General features: G+C 39.4%; 2 protein-coding genes across 11 annotated transcripts in view; one reads left to right on the forward strand and one right to left on the reverse strand.

Moving 5' to 3' along the window:
* The window catches only part of CDH18 (cadherin 18), a 1,344,136-nt gene that overhangs the window by 826,681 nt on the left and 491,915 nt on the right, over nucleotides 1–25,540 (forward strand). The gene's annotated exons all lie outside the window — the stretch shown is intronic.
* The window catches only part of GRB10 (growth factor receptor bound protein 10), a 146,822-nt gene that overhangs the window by 41,498 nt on the left and 79,784 nt on the right, over nucleotides 1–25,540 (reverse strand). For all 5 annotated transcript variants that reach the window (XR_001525455.1, XR_001525453.1, XM_015653131.1 and 2 more), the window contains exons 4-5: nucleotides 14,771–14,987; nucleotides 11,947–12,088 (exon numbers count right to left, since the gene is read on the reverse strand). Coding sequence is in view for 3 of the 5 variants with exons in the window: in XM_015653131.1 (XP_015508617.1) it covers nucleotides 11,947–12,088; nucleotides 14,771–14,987 (359 nt within the window). In the remaining 2 variants the exon portion in view is untranslated. The remainder of the gene's footprint in view (nucleotides 1–11,946; nucleotides 12,089–14,770; nucleotides 14,988–25,540) is intronic.

The following is a 25,540-nucleotide window of genomic DNA, read 5'->3' on the forward strand; positions in this document are numbered from 1 at the left end:
CAAAAAGCATAGCCATTCCTACTACTTGTCTGTTGTAGGTTAAGACCTCCAAGTTTGTCGTACATTAATACACATGTTTTATAATTCAATGTGCAATCAATAATCAAAATAGGTATTTAATTCCAGATATTGCTAACTCGGGTGCAGCATACAAACTTAATTTGCAATCCTGTTATGCAAAGTCAAATATGTCCTTCAAAAATACTTCATTATGGTTGTAGTGCAAAAGCAGAATTGCCCAGCATAAATAAATATTCTTCAACAGGCATTCAAAAGATCTGTTAAGTCATTGTAGGATAACTGGCCTTACAAAAGTTTTGCACCAACACAATTAGGTTTGTACAAAAAAACATGGAAAAATTCCTTTCATATCAGGATCAGAGTTCTGCATTGACTGCAAGTCTAAGCCAAGAAATATGAGCTACTATCCAGTCAGACTTTAAATACCTTCTCTTCAAATATTTCTGATGTATTTCTTGTACTCAGTGAGACCTTACTGGTTTGAAATTTTATATAAATATTGTGATACAATTTAAGAGGAAAAATAATTACTTTCTCCTTTCCTACATTAAAGTATTTTAAAATAAAGAAATGAAGACAATCAATTAATTCCCCCACAACCATTAATTCTCAAGTCTAGATATTGCCACTATGTTGCACTTAATATGTTCAGAAAAGACATAGCTGTGATAGAGATGAACTATTACGCAGAAAGCAGACTGCTGCAAACTCAGAGAATGCAGTCATTATGAATCATGTCTGACACTGTACACATTTTTTATATTACTTTTGCTGGAATGTTACTAGGGTCTCCCCTTTCTTAATGGCTAGTACTTGGATGTAGGGCTATTAGCACTTCCAGGCCTCTAGCACAGGGATAAAACAAGCCCTTTGCACGCTCATCATCCTTGAGCACCTTGATAGACAAGTTAAACATCACAGCTTTTACAGATGCACACTGGAGAAAGCTTGGGAAAGAGGCAAAGCAGAGAAACTGATGTGAGCATGTTTACAGTGCTGTAAAATTTCTTTCACCATCTCCAGAGCCAGTTTATTTACTTATTTAAGGGATAAAAGTAACATATAGAAAGCTTCCTATGAAGTTCATTCAGCTCTTTCATTTCAATGACTGTACACCATCATAGCAGTCTTTCACCTCAGAGCTATTTAGACATCAATAGATGAACCTGCTGGAGTCACCCAAAGCCAATATCTGCTGCAGACGCAATTTCTCTACTCACTGAAAAACTCCATTCATGCTCTGTCTCACTTCTTGCAGGATTTCTTGCTGTAACTGAAATCCTAAAAGGTTTCTCTGTGACCTCTGATGATTGCCCAAATGCTATTCCATGGACACAGAGGGCAAGACATGGTGAAACTTTACACAGAAGCTAGTGCAACCTTGGGCAGAGCACAAAGGTAATTTCTTGTTAGTCAGATTGGCTTGAAGATCCTCTGTATTACTTGAAGTGTTGCAATTAAGTACTGCTCTAAGCTGTGATTAATTAGGCTGTAAGCAAATGCTCATTTGTAACTTGCATGTAGTGTAACGGAGAACTGAATTTTCACTGGGAGCAAAGGGAAATTACACTGAAGGTACATTTGCACAAATATAGCCGTCAGCCTCCTGATTTCCCCCTTCTTATGAATATCCTAGAAAATATTAAAAATGCGTTACATTGTACAAATGGTTAGAAATTGACAATCTTTATCCCTGGGACTAAATGTGGTGCTCTCATGGCCTCCCAGCTAACAAGCACTTCACTTCCCTTGGAATGATAGCCTCTCTCTGCAGAAGATGAGAGACTCTGGATTTAGACTAACTTTTCCACCTGTGCAGGCAAAAAAAACCCCAACAACCCAACACCAAAAAATAACCAAAATCTCCAACAGACTAAGATGCAAATCATGGTAAGTATGCTCAAAGTAAAAGAAAAAGCATAAACCAAAACTTTCACCTAAAACAGTGACTGGATCCACATTCAGGAGTAAAACTCAGACTCAGCACCATTCATGAAGACAACAAAAGAGGTTCTCAAATATATTTAGGACCTTTTAAATGCTAGAAAGGGAATGACATTAGCTTCAAGTGTAGCAAGAGCATTTTTCAGCAAAACATTATTTAAGTCTGCCTTTTAGAGCATGCTCATTTGATAAAGCTGTAACAAGAGGCAAGGCTCAACCTCACTTGGATGAGCTTCACAAAGCTTTAACAAGCCAATTCATTAAAGAAAAAAGTTCAAAGGTCAGCCTTGGGAAAAAAATACATAGAACAAACCAGCATATAACACAGAAAAACACAAGGAGAATATCAAACACAAGGTTTTACCTGCATGACTAGATGTTGTTATTCCTGTAACATTAGCTTTTTTTTCTTTGCCCCATGCAGAGGAGGGGGATCTTTATATATTTAATGTCTATTTCTTTTCAAGCTGTCCCATAAATCCATTATAAGGTGACAGTACTGCAAGAAATCTTTTGATTTTCTTGTATACACAGTCATATATATGTATATGTGTGTGTGTATATATATACTTCAAACATTTAAACATAACACTGCTCTGGAGTTTGTGACAACTTAGTAAAAAGTATTCATAAAATGAAGCACAACAGGTCTTTTCCAATGCTAAAACAGTGTACCTGATACCTGATGCTTATCAAAGATCCCATCTATAGCTTCTTCAGCAGAAGTGAGTACTTGGGGAATGAGAATTGCTGAAAACATCTGTAAAGCTTTTCATAAGCTCTAGAAATATTGTGGTGGCTGTCTTGCTTTGGGGAGATTTTAGTAAGCAATACAGAAAATAAGTGTTACCAGCAACAATGTGACAAGCAAGTTACTTCAGAGTAATTATATGGTCTCAAAATTCGCAGGTAAGGACATATTCACAAATGACTCATAGAAGCCAGAGGCGGACTGGTATGTAAAATTAAATCCAGGTGTTTTTCTATGGGGACACCGTTACTTAGCTTAGAATACTATCATTTATGTTTTACTCCTTTTTTTTTTTTTTTTCCAAGCAGTTTTTTTTTAAGCAACACTTGTTCCTTTTTCCTATTCTTATTACCTATTCTGGCAAGGATGGTAAAGAAAGACAATTTTTAAAGGTGAACACAAAAGGTGAGAGGAGGAACATGTGCAAGGTCAGCCCATGGTGAGGCAGCCAACCTTCCCTGGTGACTGTCAGGCACAGGCATCAGTCCCAGCACTCAGAAGCTGCTCCCTCTGCAGCTCCTGAGCATGATTCAGTGAGCCTAATGCCTCCTCCAACAGCATGGGACATCAGGCAGACATGAAGCATGGAGCAGGAGATAACATTCCTATTAAATGTATGGATGGAGAGTGCACACTGTAATCTTTGTGTGTGTGTACGGTGAAGCAGTGTCCTAATAAGCCCATCTCTAAATAATCCCAAAAAAACAGAGCAGTTCTTCACTCATGCCAGACAAATGGCAGATGAAAGGGGTAGCTGAAAAGACCTGGGTGCTATGAAGTGGCACCTGTTTGGTAAAACACAGAAGCAGCTTTTAAAGGTCCCTCCCACTTTCATCCCCTTCTCCCATAAAAACTTACAGAACAGTGTTTTCTTTACTGTTAATGAAATCTCACTGGAAGTAAGTCTGCTGAGATAAAGCTACTTTATTCACATTCCCCAGAAACATCCCATGCTCAACATGGGATCTTGGATCCCAACTTCCAGCTGATAGTCCAGCCATTTTGTTTTGGAATGCTATTCATTCCTCCCTCAGCAACACCAGAAAAAACCAAACATTCCAAGCATGAAGCACAACAATAGTATTTCCAATTCTGTTGCTTCCTGAAATGCAGTAGGAGAAACCAGCTCCTGTAACCCCAGCAGGGTCTACGACTGGAGAGGACAAGCAATCCTAATGCCAATGGAGATACATGAAATGCAGTTTCTATGAACCGATGGTGTCTTGTCCTTTACCAAGTCGAGATTAAACTCACTTTTATGTAAATTTTGCAAATGATGTTCAGATTACAGCCAGGCTGAAGCAAAGATTGAAGGTACTTACATTAAACAAAAACACTTTTTAGTACAGTGATTCTGCACTCTTAGGAAGAAGAATAATAGAGTAAGAATTTGATAGCAATAGGAGGCTATAAATCAAGAGCACAGAGAATTGAAACTCATCCCACAATGATTTAATTAACTCAGTGGTATTCTTATAATACAAAAACGCTATTAAATTCCAACTGACATTTCCCCATGTTTAGGAAATGGAACAAAACTGTATCTGCAAGCTCTGGCACAATGCAAGTACATCCCATTACCAAAACAGTGAACTAACTCCAAAATCTTTCTTCCCCATGCATCCATACACAAACATCACCTAAGTGAAGATGGACATTTCAAATAGATTTCCACTTTAATCATGGGCACAGGTCACTGTCCAGGAAATTAAAACAAGTCTAAAGAAGCTTTTTTACCTGCTCTGAATGAACAGCATCCCTCCTCACAATTAAGCAACAACTGTGCTGATGGGTTGGAACAGAATAGCTTTGCCTTCCATCCCTAGAAGTAGATGCCAGCAAGCAAGCAAAACCTTGGGTGTCTTCCCAGTCCTGCACGCCATATGTCCACAGCATCTACCAGGGATCACCAGCAGCTCAGCTGCAGGTGCCAGCACAGCTCTGCAAGAGCTGCCACAGCTCACCTCGGGAAGAACCTCATGGTCAGCTCACCCATCAGCTGCTGGCAACAAACTGGTACCACAAGGTCACATAGGATACACACAGCAGAAGCGCTAAACTATGAGTTGGTGCCTTCTTTCACTTGCCTCACTGGGCAGCAGAAGTCCAAAAAGGCTTCTATCCAAAATGTTGAAAGTTGACCCGAACTCACACCTTGAGTCCAGACAGCACAGATGTCACATACACTTGGTGTGGCTATTCCTGCCTTGCTGAATGACTCCTTAAAGACTATCAGCACAAAGTTATGACATCTCTGATTCGTCTCAACCATTTGTTTATGGTATAGTTGCAGTCACTCAGTATAGTGCTGGGGTTTTTTTAATTCCCTACTGCACTTAGGTTTACACCAAAACCCATTCCTGCCTGTCTCACTAGGCACAGAGAGAATTAGAATTCCTCTCATATTATGCTTTCCCATTTTTCACTGGCTTCTCAGATAACTCCTCAGTTCTGTTAATTCCTGATCATAGAACAGCAAAGTTATATTCTAACTCTGCCATTAATAAAATATAGCAAGAGGAATGTGCAACAAAATGTGCAAGGGCACGCGTAACTGAGATGCACACACAAAAATATAGTATGAACACACTAATGCAGTTACTGGTGCAAATACTATAGACTGCTCAGTATTATTACTGTGCAACTTCAACCTTGTGCTTAACTTTAGCTTTTTAAAACAACTGCAAATATTACTGTGTGGCTGGAGACCCAATGGGGGTACCAGTACACATGGAGCAAGGCAGGCTTGGGCTAGATCAGTTCCATCCTGCCCTGTGTGCCAGACCAGTGTCGGATGGACAGTGCATTCCCTGCTGGTCCTGACCACACAGCCCTCCTCCCAGCACATCCCCATGACTGGAGCATCACTTCCAAGTGGGGAGCCAAAATGCTCCTGGGAGCTGGGCCAGGTTTGTGTCATTAGAAACAAAAAAATCCCAACAAATAACATAGTCTTGGGTTTGAGCATGAGATGCCCTTAGTATTTCCAGTAATTCATGTTGGGACTGTAACTACTGTTCCAGCACTTTCCAAAAAGAAAGAACAAAGGCACTCATTTCTTTCTACCACAAAGCTTCTTGCTGTAAGAGGCATGAAGAAGGAGAAACAGCAGCTTTGCCTCTGTTCTGATCCCAGTCCTCAGCAGGCCACGTGCAGGGCTCCAGCTGGAGAGCCTGCAGACCCACCTGGTTACCAGCACTAACAGCACCAAGGGCTGCCAATCTTTAGCTTAGTCCAGAAGGCTTGTCAGACCTCAGATATTCATCACTCTCTTCTTCAGTAATGAGTAAATGCAATTTTCAGAACGCTGAGAACTAACCCTCACCCTGATTTCAGGACAATATGTTCCCATGAGAGAGGAGATAAGATAGCAAGTAATGCAACATCCTCCCTACACTGCCCATCAAATTTAACTTGTTTCATTTGGGAAAGTGTTATTTCTCCAAACAAGAGAGGGGCACCCAAACGCCTGCTTTCATGCAGTTAGATCACAGCCCTGCAGCAGCGGCCTGCTCTTTATCTATTTTTTCCAAACACAATTGCAACTGCCTTTAAAAAAAGCATCCAAGTTAAACATGCTCCAGAGCAGTTTATGTATGATTGATTTACTTAGCATAAGAGACTTGCTTTAAAGAGAGATTTGAGAGAAACAACATGATGTGTCATGACAGATACTCATGAAAATCCATGTTTTAAAGTTGGGCTAAAGGGAATGCCTATACTTGGACCTAACAAAATGACCAGATTATATCCAGCTACAGATTTGGCCTGTTTAGAGAAAGTAATGCCCTGTTCACTCACTCAGATGTCAGTATTTATTCTCAAAATGTCTTGCTACTAAAGATTGTTCCACTGAAGGATCAAATACAAAATTTGCTGTAGCACATGCAAAATCTAATTTAGTACATAGTGCCTGCATTATACAGAAGTTCATATTTTTATGCAGCTTCTCTTTAGAAAATCAACATCCTCATCTTCAAAAGAACCAATATAAAAGTTTTATGGGAAGAAAAATAAAACAAAGTGCATCATAATGAGTAATTACAACAATAAAAACTAAGAAGTCTGTTTACAGAAGTTCCCTTGAAGGGTAACTAAATCTGGAAAAAAGAATAACATTAATTCATATCCATTTGTGAATTTAATTTGCTAGAAAAGAGTAAACAGTTTGAGTACATCAAACTGCTTTTTGGAAGTTTGCCTGGGCTGTATAGAGGGGGGATGTGAGAAATTTGCCCTATTTTTACAGTTGAAAGCTTCATTGACTCACACAAGATACTTAAGCCTAATATCCTGTGGCACTGTGGTGACCTACATGTAATTATTGCATGCTTTTTCCAAAATATTTGTACACAACCAGAAATTACAACCTAAGTTATCAACTAGTTCTTCGTTTATACCAGCAACACAAAGATGGACGTCAATTGGCAGTACGGGACATGTCTGATGTTTTTAGCAATCTCTTGGACAAATGTTTCGTCTTGGTTTGGTGTAATTTTCTGGTTTCCATTTTTCTTAGACAAACATATTTATCCTGTTAAGTAAACAATGTTTTAAAAACTTTCGGCTATCCCTTCTCTTGGCCTGCAACCACTTCCCCCGCTCAGACATAGGGTGATCTTGTGTTCGTAGGTGTGCATGAGCCTTACATACAAAGATGTGGGGGAAGGGAGAGAAAAATAGCAAGTGGTTTTGCAATGCCCCTGGTGTCACCCAGACCATGTTATTCCTGCTTCTGCCTTTTCTTGGCCTTTCAATGCATGGAAAGTGGGAATTCTCTCAGAGGTCTGCTGAAGTTTTGGTCTCTGTAGTGAGGGGCAGATGGGTCATACTTAGAGGACAATCGGGCACATGATGAAGAGGGGAATGTTTGGGCATGCACTGATCAGGGAGTTCCTCACCTGTCAGCCTTCTATCCAAGCTCACATCAATGCTGCTCTAAGCTCAAGGACTTATGAGCTCTTTGTCAACTACCACTTGGAGGATCATGGTTTCTCCAAGCACATGACATCTGCACTGTCTCACTCACCACACCACCAACTGAAGTAGCTACTGATTCAACAGCACAACCAGTTGGTACTTTTCATCCAGGTGCTCACCAGCTGGTTGGCTACATTACTAGAACTTCAGCTGTGCCTATTTTTGCAGACCCATGTCCTGTTCATGATCAACAACTGACATCTAACATTTTTCACTGTAAAACTAAGCTCAAAGTGGGCCATTTCCACCTGCAGACCTGTAATAAAGGATCATACTGCTGAACTCCAAAGAAGCATGGATCTCTTTAATTACAAATAATTTCTGAATGTTTATCACCAGGTTTGTTGGGTCACACAGCCCTATTAGCATAGATGCTGCCACTGTGGATGCTGTTCAGTGCAGGATAGCCTTTGAAATGTAAACTGAAAGTTCACAGTTATTTCTCCTCTAAGTCTTTTACTACTGAACTATATGCCAGTTTCTCAACCTTCGTGTGCTCAGAAAAAAATGATCCACAAGATTAAGTTCATTTTCTAAAGCAAAGAAGATTATCCAGAGTTAAAAAAAACCTCTAACAAACAAATCTGAAATTATTTTAATAAGCCTAACACTCCAGTTCTACTTCCCAGATTACTTCTCCCATTAAATGAGTATCCCATTTGCCTACACATGTTTTTAGTTTTGTGCTGGTACTGAAGATCTGTTATTTCCCACTGTTGTCTGTCTTCTGGGGAGCAGCTGCAGCATGCTGCTGCAGCCATCAGCTTTAAAAGCAGAATCCAATGCCTGACTGGCAGCAGAGTTAGAGGTGGAATACTGCTTCCTGCTGCAGTGAAATTAGTACCATTACCCAACAGATCTCATAAAAATAGTTTCAAAAAAATGAAATTATTTCATTTTTCTGAGTACAATAAAGAAAATGCTTTGTCACCATGAGAAGACAGTAAAAAGAACCTAGCGCAAAAAAATAAGAAAGGTTTATTACAGTTATTTTTCACTCTTCTACTGTTTTTACGTTTCTTTGCTGAGCCAAGAGTAGGAAATAAATGCAGAGCAGTGCATAAAGCAATGCTGTGAACTGCTTGTTAAAAAAGCAGTGGCAACTGCACAAAAAAATAAGGAAAATACTCAGAAGCAAAAACAAATTTTTATATCAGGCTTCAGCTACAGAATAAAATTTTGCATATGAGAAAAGACAACATCCATTTTTTTCAGCCCAAAATATAATTCAAGCTTTATGACCTGAAAGCTCCTTTACTCACTCTTTCAATCACACATGCATCCTTTTCCTATAGGGAACAATATACTGGATAAAAATATAACTTTTAGTAAAAACCTGAATAGAGCTGGCATTTCTTTATGCCTAAGGCTTGGCAATATGACATGAGATTCTTCTATGTTCAACAAGACTTGATCTTTAAATTCCTCTTGCATAACCACTACTAGATCTTATCACTGGAGAAGATGTATTTTACAATTATGAAATAACACTGAGGTGTTCCAGGAGGAACAATACTAACATTTCCTTTCTTAACAAGTCATCAGACCCTCCAGCTTCCCAGTGATCTCTCCACTGTTTCAGATGTTCAGCAAACAAAATACTCAGTTCTTTCTGAAATCCCTGAAGGCTTTGTTAACTGAGACCCTCTCAAGTGCCACAAATGCGGGCAGACCAAAGGCAACACTTCCTCCATACGATGTGTGTGCCATGATGCCCTGTGTGATCAGACCTGAAGCACTGCTGGCTGGAACTGCTATTTGCTTATTTACCTGTAAATGCTTGAGAAGCACCAAAAGAATTCACTAGCACCACATATATCCCATGTAAACAGAATGGCTCCCTCCCATCTCCAATTTTAATCTGGGTTCGTAATTTGCAAGCAGAGAACCTGAAATTAAACATCTGGATGTTTTACCTGGGTTAGAATTTATCATTGTATTTATATTTTCCTTAAAGCACAACTTATTTTCCCTAACTGCCAGGTATTAAAATTTGCTATTGCAGTCCTTTAACTAAGCTCATCACTTGTTTTATTAACCAGTAGTTTGTATTCTATTGACGGACATTTATCTCAGCCAAAGCATGTCCTAAAATAATTTACTCAAATTCCCAAACTCCACATTTTTAAATGCGTTGAAGTTGGAAAGATGTATAACATTTTTTAAGTTACTTATGTTTTTCACTTGTGATGTTTAGCAGATTCCTGTGAAGGGTGCTAAACCTGAGTTAAACAAATTTCAAGGAGGATTAACTGAGTGATTATTTTATTATCCAATAATATTCCATGTTTAAAATTAAGTTGTGTTCTTCTGTCATGAAGAAACCAAGCCTACTCCCTTTTACTTTTACCATTAATACTTTAAAACTAGAAGGTTTTTTTCAGTTTTGTTTCTTTAAGCTTTCATTAAAGAGAGTAATATACTTTGTTAGACAGGAAAAGAACACTTTTCTATTCTTCCCTCACCAAGAGCCAGTGTTTCTCAACTGCCTCCAATGAGCTGATATGCTGAAATGAAAAGTGTATTTGCATCTACAAAAGAAACCATTATTGCCCAACATGCTTTACCTCCTCAACTTGTACCCTAAAAGGTTTTACCAATATAACAGACTGCCTTTGATTAAAAAATTCAGCAGCATGCATATCTATACAATATGAATGATTTCATTTTAGGCTTTCAGACATTTGTCAAAAATTTTCATTTTAAAGTAAGGTAGAATAATTTTTAAAAAAATAAGGTAAAACTTCGGAAAATATAAGATCGTCTATTCTGCCTTTATAGCCATCTTACCTACATTAAAAGACTAGTTATTTTTATATTTATCTGCAATTAAACCATTGATTTCTAAATTCCATCAAAAACTGACTCACAGATCATTTAGGGTTCCTTAAGGTCTTGCAGAGCCAAGTTTAGGGTAGCTTGGGTAATTTTAGTAAAACATAGAGATATAAGGCAAAGAAACCCTGAACCTGGGCAATATTTGGAGAGGTAAACACAGGTTCATCAGAGGCAAGGGTTTATTTCAGAAAGACAGGTATGCTGCTGTTCTGCTGGCAAGTGCCAGGAGGCAGAATTGCCCCTGGTTTTATTTCCCCAGAGTCACATCAACACTGCCTTGGCAAAACAGCCTCTCTGCTTAGCCAGTAACTGTGTCTCTGACAGGGCCCTGTGCTAAATTCCCAATGGGATGGCTCAATTTTTTCCCAGGGCATGATTTGGTTACCTGTCTGTCTTGTATGTGTAAGAAATACAGTAAAACCAATGGAGATGCACTGTGTCTCTCAGAAAAGGAGGTGGCTGTTTATGGCACTGTAATGCAACACAGAACATGCGAGGGGTCTACTGCTTGCAACTGAACCGCCCACCCAAGCCCTTTATCTCTGAGAGGATGTAGGAGCTAATTACAAACTAATTGAGCAGTGACACAGAACTTCTCAATATTTTTGGGTACTCAAGAACAGAATTGTTGTAAGCCAATAGTCAGAGTAACCCATCTTTTCATTCCCATGCAGGTCAGCACAGCTTACAAAATAAAGGTTTTTGAGACCAGCTTTAGTCTCCAAGTGTGCTTGAGGAATGATAAAAAACAAGATGATTGTTTTTATAGAATGGAGTAGGACAGAGAATAAAAACTGCTGTGTTGCTGAAGTTACTACTCTGGATCAAGTGAGAACTCAGTCTGGGCTATCTTAACTGCTAAGAACTCAGAAAATTACTCCACCAGCTTTCTGTGAGACAACCTTCTCCTTAAATCCCATTACAATGAGCTGTGCATAGTTACAAGCTCTAAGAACGCCTTTGGTTTTTGAGCAGGTTCATGAAAAACAGCAAATAAAGCACCACAATATCTTTAGAGAATTCAGGTGTTCAGTGTTTTTGTGGCACCTCTAATATGCAGTATAAAAGGCACAGATCCTCATCCAACTCTAAGCTAATTCATTTGACTTCAGTATTATTAAATCTTTAGGGTGAATAACAGAATCTGAAGGATATTAAGCATTACTGCTTCATTCACAACATGCATTTTTCTGAAAGAGGCTTACTTCATTTTTACACTTCTTTCTTACAAACCTTTCAAAAACGGTCTGTAGCTTATTTGGAGATACCCTCTCAGCCAGTGCTGCCCTACTCGCAGACAAAGTCTACAAGTGTTTTACTTATCTGGAAGCTTTCTTCCTCCCTTCAAAATGAAGTAGTCCAGTGCCGGTCTGCACACGAATGGATGACCCAAAGCTTCATCCCATACTCACATGCTTACTAGCAGGTTGACTCTGAGGTAAAGATCCAGGGGCCAGCACTGGAGAGCTTGCAGGACTACAAAGTTCTGGGAAGGGATTTGGGATGGCCGGCAAAGATGACGTTCGGAATTGCTGTTCTTCCTCTTGAAGACGCCTGTAAACACAGAAGCACTATGTATTAAGAGGAGCAAACTGGCATCACTAGACCTGATTCTCCTGGCCCAGCGTTTGTGATAATGACACTAAAGACAAGGAATCAAACACACTCTTTTTCTAGGCAACTAGTATATGGTTACAGCAACTCCTAGCACAAAGTAGGTAATTGCATGTGAAAAATGACTGGTCAGGCATCTGTGCTTGTTTTGTTGCTCATAATTTGATTACTTGGGTGAGTAACTGAGGTAACTGTGCAAATAAAATAAACAGAAATATCTAGCTGTACTCACTGTTGTAAGCACTAGATTACAAGCTTGCGCTGTATGTGCCAGAAAGTCAGCAAAGCTCTTCCAAACCAATGAGAAAGAGGAGAAAACAATGGCAGTCACTCAGAGCCAAATTCCAAGTGGATTTGAAAACAAACATGTACCCCACTGTAAAGTTCTCTAAGATGAGACTTAAACCAATATTGTCACCTCCTTATAATACCAGATTCTATCTCCAAGCAACTTGGCATTTCCTGAAGAAATGAAAATTCAAATATGTGGCTTTAGCAATAAGCAATAAACTGGAATTACACCCTCCCACCTTGTGCTCATTGTACAGTTACTGTCCATACAAGTGTGCATCCAACCTAAGTACATCTCAATGAGTCAACATATAACGGAGCTTCAAGTTCCAGTTTATAATACACCTGCAGTGCCCACACCAACAAAAGAAAAACTAAAACCTACCAGAAAAGCTGTAAGACCTATTCATGGCTACACAGATGGCTTTTGGTTTCCCTGCTGCCAGAACATCACTACTGAAGATGCACTAGCTGACTGCAGCAGGCTGCCCTTCAATACCTAAGCAGGAGGCACCATCTAGTGGTAATCATGAAAGTTTTCAAATCAACTAACTTCTGGATTTGAAAGGCAAATCATTAAAAACTCAGCTTGATCTCATTTTTCTGCATGCCTTCAGCAACCAGAGACTCCCTTAACAGTCTCCTGAGAGACAACTGATGGTTTTGGCCCTGGCAGCATGTTTCACTCAGGGTACTCTCACTGTCTTTGCCTGTAACAGAACCTGGTGGATAACAAAATTTAACTACTGTGAAATCTGCCCCACAGGTAACTTTGTCCTGCAATTTAGTTGCCTTGGTGTTCCATGAATGAGCCTTACAGACCTGGGCAGGTGCGATAAATAGCAGGTTCCAACTTTAACTATGAACTATGCCAACAACTACTTGGCCTGCTTATTTTTTTATTTTTTATTTTTTGGTGCTTCCCATGTGTGCAGTTCTCTACGGCATAGGATAAAAGGACAGTGTAAGATTCTTCAGACCAGTAGACATGTCATATCTGTGCAACAGTGTGCTGTATTTCAAGTTTTTGACTGACATCCACTGTAAGAAGTGGAACCACAGACTCAATACAATCAGAAAGGTGTGGTTTCCTGAAGCTGGGAATTCTCTGTGCTGTGCTGCACCTGTACTGCTGCCAGTGGATCATTTACTTCGTAACTGATACACACAACCTGTGCTCCTCAGAGACCACAGTCAATCACTCTGTTTTGGTGGCAAACAAGTTGGGTCCAGATAACCCTGAATAGAAGCTTCACCATTATCTTCTTTGATGATGATAAGCACAGGATGTTCTGGTGTGCATGGAAGTACAGATTTCAAAAAGGCAAAGTGTTCTCAAAACAAGAATTGCTAAGTTATTAAATGCCAAAGAATATTTAAGTGTTTTGACTGAGATATTTACAAAATATCAACAGCTGTAGTACACCAGAGAGTACATTTTCTAGGACAGCCCAATTTGAGGTTAACTATGAAATACCTGTAGAACTAATTGCATCATCAACTCAGTTGCACTGCATACCCCTTTGAACAGAAAAGCTGCCTGTCTTTAGTATACCGTTCCTATAAGCAATACATCAGTGTACAGAGTTAGAAACCACCCCTTCCATACTCGGATTTTTTCTTTTATTATATTATTACTTTTCATTTCCTTCAAAGAAGAAATTGTTAACTAGCAGGAAAGAAATGAATTGACCTACTCATGCTGACAGGAGCTCACTTCCTCCTACTGCCTAAAAAGATTTTAAGAACATGTACATCACCTATATACTCTCCCATCACCATCAAGAGATTTCCACTTTTTTTGGTAATGACTTACACAGTGCACTCAAGTGTGTGAGTTGAAAGTGTTCTGGGAAGATAAATAACTAAGACATGCTCCTTTTTCTTGTTGGTCTTAAACCATTCAGGAAACCTCCACAAAGAAAGATGTACTTTCTGTATATCAAAAGTAGTCGAGCATACCCTCATCTACCTACATGATCTCTTACTTTTAAGAAAACCTCTAGGCTGTCAGTAGACACCAGACTTGAGAGCGCTGGTTTTAATAGTTTGGAAAAAAATCCAAATATGGATATAGCTTCTGCCAATTGCTACTAATGACACACTTCTACAAATCAGCTACTGCAGAAACATCAAACCTTGACTAAAAAGAAAGGCGATAACATGTGGAAATATTATGATCTTCACCTACTTAGTACATTTTTCTATGCAAATGTCCAGTCTAACACTATTAAGTTCCTTACCAAAGTGGATATCCTATTTTAAAATACAGTTATTTTGAAGCCAGTTCATGACAGTTTATGGAAAAGAAGGCGAGTGCCTTGTCCCTACCTGACTGCCATGATGCGCACTGGCTGGGAGCGCTGCACCTTCTGCCTTGGGGACATGGGCTGCAGGGTGCCGGACCCCGAGGACGGCAGCTGGCTGCGGTTCAGCTGGCCATTCTGAAGGAGCGGAGTGGTTTCCGACTGCATACTGCATGTAGAGTATAAACTTTCAAATGAGGAATTCATGTCATTTACCAAAGCTTCCAGGTCCACATCGTCATCTGAAAGATAAAATAAAGGCAGTGTAACATACCTGGAAGTCCCAGGCAAAGGATATGTGGCAAGAGCAAAGATTACGTTTCAGTAAAATTATCACATAATTATTTAACTACATTTTTACAGTGCAAATTATTATTGCAGAAATAAGGTGTTTCTTTTAGAGTAGAGAACCACAACTGTTAACAGCCAGCAATGGACATTTGTTTTGTCTTCCATGGTGAAAAGCTATGGACACAGTATTTACTATATATGTGTGTGTATGTGTGTGTATTGAACCAGAATTTGGTGCAATTGTTAATAATAACAATGCTAATGTGAAACACCACTTCATTTAGTGATAAACTGCCATATGTTTCCAAAGCATATCACTTGCAAATACCTCAGTTTGGCTTGGCAATGTATCAAGTTTAGATTGTCCAATACTGTAATAAATATTTCGCAAGATCAAATAATTTACAAGAAAAAAAACTAAGACAGTGCTGCAGAGCTAGAAGACACCATTATACAAGTGATCATTATATCTTGCTAAAAATCCTACTATATCTTTGTGAGATGGTATTTTGAAGGGCAGGCCAATGACTTTCATATAAAAAGATCTACTGTATCCTTGCTCTTGCAGTGTGATAGATAGACTTCTACCTTAAAGAGTACAAAGCAAATCAACCAAGGATGTGATGTGGCTGGCTGGAAGAACATCAGTTCCTAAAAAGGGCACCAACCTTACCTCATTGTAAATAAGTAACTTGTGCTCAATCATTCCTCCTTAATGATCATAAGTGCTCTCTGCAAGACAAGAGAACTCTGCAAGCCCTTTGCACTAACCACTCTCTGAACTCCTCTTGCAGAGCACTGTAATTACTCCCTAGCCACAAGTTACATCACTCCTTATCAGGAGTTCAGCGGGCTGATGAACACACACATTGATATCTGCTTCTGGTTACAGCACAGCCACTGCCTGAACAGCTACTCCTGACCAAACAGAGCTTTGTGCAGCCAAAAATGTGTCCTTATTTTCCAGCCATATTAACTGGTGTGGCAAAACATCCCATTGCTGCCTGCAAACCTTCCATCTCACAAAAATCTTCCTGACAGGGATGGAAAGTAGAGACAAGCGATGAAGGTGGCAAAAACACACTATATTTTCCAATATCCATTCTTTTGCCATGATTTCTAGGTAAATGAAAGAAGCACCTTGCAACCAGTTGCAGCATCTTCTTTTAGATACCATAAATGATTTTGTACAACTATCACATTTCTTGAGAATATAATCTAAAACAGCATCACTCAATTTCTGTCCACCAGCAACATGCCTTGATAACCATAATGAGATCTGAATGTGGCATTTACAATGGCAATTGTATAAGGAATCTGATGATCTCCATTCTCAGTGTTGGGTGAACAAAAGATCTGCTCAGAATTAAACAGGTTTCTGGTCATGCCCCTACACCTGAGCTCTATTTAGTGACCTGAAATACCGTGTTTCTCACTGAAAGTCAGTAGGCTCTTTACTATAAAGTAACGGCCACTGAGCCTTCACTTAGAACATACTCAAGAGGGTTTTAAGGTTTGAACATATGTAAAAAGAAAAAAAAAAAAAAAGAGAGAGGAAAAAACCACAAACACATCACCCCACAAACAGGTTTCTTCCTTTCAATTATTTATGATAATTTACCTCAATTTTTGTATTTAACAGCTACTACACTACTACTGAGACTCACCCTCACTAGGTTACACCATCTCTGTATGTCAGCTTAGTTGATGGATTTTCAACAATCTAAGCTTTGTTTTGCTTGGACAAAGTCTACAATAATTTTCCTGCTATTTTTAGTGATCTTGAGACAGAGTTGCAATTTGAATTTCATTCCATCCTCCAGATTTTTATCCTGTTGGGAAAGGACATATAGAAAACACTTCACGAGCAATCACAAGGGAACCACAGAAGTATAAAGAGGAAGACGCCAAATTACAAGGCTTTTAAATTTTATCATTCATCTAAAGTACTGAGCTGTAGGGTGTCAGATGGCTGTCAAGTAAATGCTTAGGGGTTCGATATAGGAGACATAAAAGACAGACTCTGACCACAGAGTCAGGGAGTAAATTACAGCAACTAACAGCAATTGTTTAGCATGCTGAAAAGCAGAAAGAGAGGAAGTTGAGGCATATATGCAGTGGGAGTCCATATGGCTTGGTCCCTGAGGGTGCTAATTTATTAACCATTTAGACAAAGCTATTAGTGTGCAAGATCATTAAGTTTTCAGGTGACTAACATGGGAAGAACAATTAAGAGTCATCTCAAGCTATCCCCAAACAAGCAAATAATTGCAAAGTTGTCCTATGTAGCTTAATATATATAAAATGAGGGACTTTATGCAAAACACTAAGCAAAACAAGTACATAGTTTAAAGCATTGAATTACCATTAGCAGGCTTTTAAGTATATCAATTACACACCTAAGTTCAATTTCTAGCAGGACAGGCACTGTCAAGGTGCATATAGAGTTCTCCTAATAATATGCTGCACTGAATCCAGAATCTGGTTTCACTCCTCTGTCAGCTCCTTTTCTCTGTGGATGCAGCACTGTTAATAATAGCCCTCAGTCTTGCTAAAAAACTTTTGCAGGAGCAAAAGATCCTTATGATCCTTAAGCTTTTTGAAGACAAAGTCTGCAGTCTTGAATTTCAGACAGTTTCATCTCTATACAATGGCATTTACTACTAAATACCATTATGTTTCAGGGAGATTTCAGCATGATGCAATAAGAAACATCACTGCTGTAGCCTACACCTCCAAAGTGCCAGCAGATGTCTCAGCCTGCCAAGTAATCCAGCATGTTACTGTGATGGCTCTCCACAGAGTTTAACTAAACAAAAATCAAATAATCAAACAAAATTTATGTTTCAACCATATGCAAGTATATTGTTCAGAAGAGTATTTCATATATAGTGCAGTCCCTCAAAGTATCTTTCTCTCCCAACCAGTGAGATCCCACCTCCATCAAGATAACCCTATACAGATTTTTTTTTTTTTTTCCCAGACAAAAACTGACTTTGAGAAGGCTTGCTACCTAACAGCAAAATTTGCAAATCATTGAACTTTGAGCCAGCACAGCACCATACTGGTCCTCTAAGTATATACACACAGATTTTGTGACTGACCTGAAAGAATCCAGCAGGCAGAGTGAGTTGCAGGTAGCTGAGGAGCTTCCAGCTCCCCAGATATCTTGCATACATGCACTTCCAGGGATACAATATGGTATTTTCCTTAATCTGAATTGAATTCTGCCGTAAGATCAAGGAGTATGAAAGTGGATATTCAAGGTCTATTTCATTTCAATTGAGCAGCACAGAGGCTACTCATCACTTCCATTCACAAACATGCAAACAGCCCTTAGCTTTTAACTGTCATTTTTAAAGGAGAATAGTTGAAAAACCTAGCTCTGACATACTTCAGGTGGTGGACAGGGACAGTTTTGCAGACTCTTCTGTGAGCAATCTTCTTTCCCAAACTGGAATCAAAGTGAACACACTGGAAGCTGTCTGAACTTAATTTTGTTTCTTTGCCCACAACTTGTTAAACTTTGGCTTTTTTCAGAAACCAGCTCCACTGGATATTGCAAGTAATATTTTTGGTAAAGTAAATCATATTTCAATTACAAGAAAAGGTTTAAAAGCTCAATTCAAGGAAAGAGGGAAACTTTGTTACAAAAATTCTACTAAGCTAGTGAGGTAAAATATCATGCTCCATAAAACAAAGCACCTTGAATACATTTTTAATGTTTTTGAGCATAACAGAGAAGGGATGATAACTCCTAAATTAGGCCTGAGCAAACTTTAATCTGTACTTAACCATGTCCCACTTGCTTTTCTGCTTCTAGCCCTTCTCTATCCTCTACATCCTCATTTATTTACTTATTTTGGTAGCTGTTGGCCTTGACATGCTAAGCTCAGCTAACAAGACTAAGCAGATTCCACCTATTCTGAAGCAACATAAAGCTGAAATGATCCTGCTCATCTTCAGCTGTGCCAGCTTCCTGAAGAAAGCAGGTATTTTCACAGCTGTCAAGGGGCTCACTGCATTGCAGAAATTCTATTTACTGCAAAAGAGATTAACATGGGAAGAATCTCAGCTTTGGACTACAGACCAGGATACATTTTATGTCCCTGACAGTTCAGCAAATAGCCTTCCCTTTCACATATGGTCCACAGTTCATAGGGAACACTTTGGAAAACATCACAGGACCTAAATTACTTGTGCTTTAAGAGGCTTGTAAAAACATTTTATTAAAAAAAAAATAAAATTCCATCTTGTTTGCTCATTTTTGAATTTAATCACCCAACTTCATCCCTTACATCAGCTCTGAGATAACTGATGCAAGACCTACTAGGAATTTGGTAGAAGGTTTATAAAAAGACTATCTAGCACCTTTGTGTTGCCATGGAATTAAGTCTGATACTACATGAAACCTAACAGCACATATATAAACAAGTGTTCTATACAGTAAGGCAGCTGTTAACTGATCACCATTCCTTTTTGACAATCTAACACCAGCAATCAGTTCCCCAAAATGAGTCTCAGAGCAGCATATTCAAGAGCCATCTTGACAAAACAGAAAAGCTAAGATACACCTAATATACGATTTCACTGAAGTTAGTGCTGAGTAGAGCATGGTATCCAAGTTGTGAGCAGCCCCTCCAGCACATGTGAATTAACCCTCAAGGAGACAGATGGAAACAGTGAAAGAAAATGCAGACAATTGCATACAGCCTACTATCCTGTATTGATGATGCAGTGAAACACTATGTAAATCATAGGTGATACAGGGAAAATACCTTTATAGTAAAATGAACAGAAGAAATGTACCAGAATTTGAAAAGGGGAAAAAAAAAAGACATATAAAATACTCGTGGTATCTACCTCAAGATCCTGTTTCAAATCCTCTAAAATTGCCTCTACGTTATCCTGATTCATACCAGTGATACATTTATGTTTTGCAAGGGTTATAGCATGGTGGAAATCTCATGGTTTATGATTAAAAATGCACGAAAGGATTACCACAGTGAGATGTGCATAAAAACTCCTTTTATAAGACAACCATTCATATTAAGGGGATCCCTTGCACCAGCATGTCCCTCCAGTACCATGTCTAAATGCCACTTTGAAAAGACTTCAGAAATCTCCATCACTAACATTTTTAGTAAGTGTGCTATTACTGACAACACATAGTTGTAATGATGCAAAAAGAAGTCCATTCTAGGTAACACTCATACTCCCCTATTACTTTCTCCCTCTGAGCATGTTACTACACTCACTGTGTTTACCCAAATATCTCATATCCCTCTGTACTCTGACTTCATTTTCCACTAATGCAACAGGCACCAGTAGATCTGCAATTTTCATACAGTTGGTATCCACAGACCCCTACGGATGCATGTATTTAATACTTGGCAGCTTCTACACCTCTGAGAGACATCTGCAACAGAAGGTGGATGATAATAAGCAGATCTCTTATAATTTTTTAGAAACCCCACAGTGTCCTCTACAGTGATGCTACAGCTGAATAACACCCTCCGTTCCCAATACCAGCTCCAATTCTATGCAATCTCTCCCCTCCTGATTTCTTGAAAGCTCCATATAGATGGGAAGTTTAGCACAAGAAACAACAAGACAATATTAAAAAATATTTTCAAACCCTATGCCTTCACACTGTTCTCCAGATGAGAGAAGGCTGTCAGACAGAACTATAAAAATATCAAGACTGCCTCAGTTGAACATTAGAAGCTTAGAGGGGTTTTTTGTTCAAGTAAAAGCAGAAGACACAAAGACAACTTTGTGTCCTAGAGGCATCAACACCTCCAGAGCAACCACAGTCTGAATTAAAAATTACAAAACTGAATCCCTTTATGTGTCCTGTAAGTCTCCTTATGGGCCTCTGCACTCCTTTCCCTTATTGCATTCTAATGTTCTTCAGCTTAAGTGAAATCCTCTATTTTGTATTGTAACTATGGTTGCTAACCTACAAAATGTCACATCAGTACATGTGCAGCTTGCAAAATGCTAAATGGACCATGCCGTAGAGAGAAGGGCAAGAAACAGAGATGCTGGTTGGTAAAAGAGCATGAAATTGAGATGGGCATCTGTGCTCTTTGAGCACACTGAAACACCACACAGAGAAATCAACAGTGAACTTGTAACTGCTTCAGTATTGTCCAGGCAATTTTTAAATGCCACACACATCTATTCCCATTTCTGCCACTACGGCTGTGATGGCTAACAGCAAGTATACATACACTAAGTACAGGTGATGGAGAGAACTTTCTTATTTTACACCTCTTTTCTAAAGGTTCATGGTTGGACTCCAGATAAGTTCTCAAAACACACCTGAGAGATTTCTTGAAATAGAAGACAAAATAAATTGAACAAAATTAATGTTGCTAGGTAACAACTATAGGAATAAGCTATATATGAAAGGTGCTCATAAAAAACCAAAAGCTTCTATGGCTATAGATGTCCTGCTAGGAATTGTGATAGAAAAAGATGGAAGGATAAAAAATGAAAAATTCAGTTTTCGTCCAGTTCACACAAAACACTTGACATCCTGAAGAGAGAAGATGATGAAAGCTAAGCATTTGAGGGAAGGGAGGGTGGACAAGGAGGGTTTATTTGTTAATTATGGGGACAAACTAAGGCAAAGCATGTCTCTGATGGAGATTTTAATGGTTTTACTTTTTGATGGCCCATTAATGGCGCTGCAAATATTCACAGACAACATTCAGAAGCACCTTCTACTGTGAATACTCCCATTTCTAAACCAAGGACAGCAGAGTCAGGTTGGTCTGTTTGTGGAGTGGAAGGATATTGGTTGCCCTGACAGACAATTGCTGTAGGTGGGTATCACCACCACCACTGCTGACCTCTTGCTTGACTCTACTGCACACACAAGTGTTGAAGCACTAATGGCATCAGTATGAGAGAGCGGCTTGAAACCCAGGGAAACCATCTAAACCACCTAGAATTCTGATTACGCATGTTCCAATAAGAGATAAGATTAAAATATGTAAGTCATGGCCAGTCCCTTTTCCAGACTCATGCAGACTATTTAGAAAACAGAATTCCTGATACTCATTTTCTCAAAGAAAATCTGCAGCTTTGCGGGGAAAAAAACAAACAAACAAACAAAAAAATATATATATATAAAATAAAATATAAAAATATAAACTAAACTAAATTAAAATAAAATAATACCTTCCTTCCTAAAAAGCAAGAGGTCAAAGTTTGAACCCAAAGTCAAACAGGACACCAGCTGATCCTGTGTTACTGCACACTGGGACTGCTCACCTCCTGTTGGGTGAGCACACCCTTATCCAGCTACCACTGATAACAGCAATCAACCAGTCACCTTTCCAAAACCCTCTTTGCAGGCCAATGCCTGCACAACCACTGCTTTATAGTAACTATTGAGTAAACACATCACTTAGAGTAGAATATCAGATTAAGTAGACCTCTGGGAAACCATAATTCTTGAGAAGATTACAAAATCCAGTGAAAATAATTTTCAAGTAAGGGGTAGCATCTGCAGGTTTTTTTCTATGAACATGCATTTCAGTAGTTTTCCTGTACCATTTCTCATGTCACCTACTTCTAATTCTTTAATTTAAGAAAAATAATGATCAAGACCTCTAAAAAGAAAACATTTCTTTGTTTCGGTTTATCAAGACAAGGAAAACCCAAACCAGACTCAGTTACCCAGACAGAAGCAGCACCATAGAAGGCAGAATGGTATATTCTTTCAGAGGCCAAACCTGGGGTCAGAGTAGACTAATCCTCAAAAAGCTATTAACGACAGCGTTACATTGATGAAGGATGTGACACGTTACAGCATGCACAGGCCAGATGGACTTTCCTGGCCCAAAAGGAGACAGGAAAACAAGGAAAGCTAAAGCTTAAGGCATAATTTTGTGAGAAGTAGTCATGAACCTATAGCCTTGTTGTGGCCCACCCATACTGCAGGACAAAAAAGAAAAGAAAGAGTGAACATGAGACACAAACAGATCAACTGACCCCAGGGATTCTCCATTCAAGTCTCATCTTCCTGGTGCAGTTAACTGCATGCCTCACTCTTGATGCATTACCTCAACAGGAAAACTGAGAAAGCAAACCTTGTCAGTATATCCCAAAATGATGATCATAGAAGGACTGTCACTTATCCTTCAAGAGGACGTGGATGCGGGAACACCTGGGTGGCAGAAGGGCTCCTTGCCTGTGCAGCCCACACAGAACAAACAGAAAATCCACTGGAACTTTTCAGACAGCAGGCATGTTAACCTACTGAGCCATTAAGGAACTTAAAAGTCAGAGCTCAAAAAGCATAACACTGGGTGGCAATGAAGAGGTGAACTGAAATACTGTTAGTTGACCACAGGGTAAATGCTTGACTGCACATTATATTAGACAGTCATATATATGAGAGAATGGCTTTAAGAAGGTATCTTGTATCAGTGGACACTGCAATTTTAGTCAGAAAAGGTCAGGTTTAGTTGCATTTTTACAGAGATTACTGTCTCGGTTTTGGAAGACAGGTGTCTGCTAGGGAGGGCAGGAGCTTCCCCTGGAATGAAAAAGTAAACCCCCTCATTGGAATTATTCTAATTTTGAAACCAAAGGGCTCTAAGGCAGAGATCTGGGGACAGGAATAACAGTTCTTTACTAGTATGTATAACCAGGCAAACAAACAACAATAACTACAGCGCTAACAACAAAACAGAACCAGGGACCCCGTGACAACTTTCTTGGCCGAGACAGGAAGGGATGGAGGAGAGGCTTTGTTTCACAAACCCCTCGGGTGGGCAGTCCTGGTGCTCCTGCAGGGCTCTGAGGAACACTCAGCTGGAACAGCAGGGACGAGCTGAGATCCTGGGCCGGTGGCTGAGGTGTATCAGCAGCTCCATGGTGGTGCCTGGCACTGCCACACGTCCCAGCAGGACAGGGTGTGCGAGGCCACCAACAAAGAGGGAAGAAGGAGAAGAAGCAGCAGCTCCATCTGGGTGATGGTGAATTCCCTTCTCCCAGCCGCAGCAGCTCCCAGCAAGTGTCCTGCTCTGAAGAGACCAGCCAGACCCCAGGTGCCCCCACCCTTTTTTCCTGCCCCCCTTCCCCCCCAGGCCCAGCTGAATGCTTTGTTTCTTATGTTTACATTAAAAAAAATATTTTTCCCAATTTATTCTACCATTTCCATATACAGATTTCTACTCATAGTAGTTCTCAAAAATTTTACTTGGGTATTTTGTTCTTATTGCCCATGTCAGAGAAAAAGAAGAAAAAAGTAAGAGTACAAATCAAATATAGACAAATAACACTACTACACAAGTCACAGCTCAAAAAGAAGTTAAAAATTCACACAGATGAGAAGAGCTACACGTGTCTTGCAAATCTAAAGCTATTAAAGGCTAAGTTAAAAACAGTCAAAGCATCTATTGCTTTCCTTTTGGCAACCTGTGTTCTCTCTCCCTGATTAAACACCATAATACCCAGCTGAGGATTCCCAGCTGAACTACCCTTGCAAATCAATATAAGTAACCATTGCATGAATTAGTCCCTCCCATCCTTCCAAGAAAGTCCAAGCTTTATCCCTGCTCAAGGAAACATCATGCATAACCTCCTAATGTGCTGCCTTAGCTCCAGGAAAAGTCAGCAATGCCGTGCCTGCTCTAGCACCAGTGCCAGTGGCTGCTCCAAGACAGCACCACCCAACTGCTTGGGGAAGCCCCTGCCTGGCAGCCAGCAAACCCCAGGCTTCTTGCATAGGGGGTTTCATTTCAAATCCACTCTACAACAACTCCAACAAAGCTTTCAAGTAAAAAGTGGTTAGACTAACCTAGAAAGTCCATTAGCTTTTCACTTCAGGAAGTGATGGATCTGCAGAGCTCGTGCTAATCATTACTATTATTATTATTATTATTATGCATGTCCCTCATCACCTGATACCCAAACTAACCTTTACTCCTAAGGTTAAACCATGAGTTTTAAATCTTGCTTTAAAATAGGTTTGTTGCTGGCTTAGAAAGCATGTTGAGGATGTAATATAAGTTCCAAAAGTTGCACACAGCAATTAATGAATCAGCTGCTCTTCCAAGTGAATTAAATATTGCGTTTTCAGCTTATAACAGTTACCTATGACTGATGGACTTACAAAGTAGACAACTGGAATATTTCATATTTAAGGTACTTCTTGTCAAATTTATAACCAGGCAAACAAACAACAATAACTACAGCACTAACAAGAAAACAGAACCAGGGACCCCGTGACAGCCTTCTCAGTTGCTTTAATAATTTAGTATTAGCTGCAATTGTCATTTTAGTAAAATAGCTACAAAAGCCTAAACTGGGGGAGATTTGTTTGGAATTGCAACATTGCATTAAAAAAAAGCCTCCTTTAAAAGCTTTCTGGGGATTAAAATAAATTTACTTGTAGAACATCAGAAATTGCCTCTGACTTGGCTTTTAAACCTGGCACCCAACAAATAATGATGAGCAAGTCTAACTACCTTAGCTTCACTTC

Source organism: Parus major, chromosome 2 (assembly GCF_001522545.3).
Source record: "Parus major isolate Abel chromosome 2, Parus_major1.1, whole genome shotgun sequence".
Classification (NCBI taxonomy): Eukaryota; Metazoa; Chordata; class Aves; order Passeriformes; family Paridae; genus Parus; species Parus major.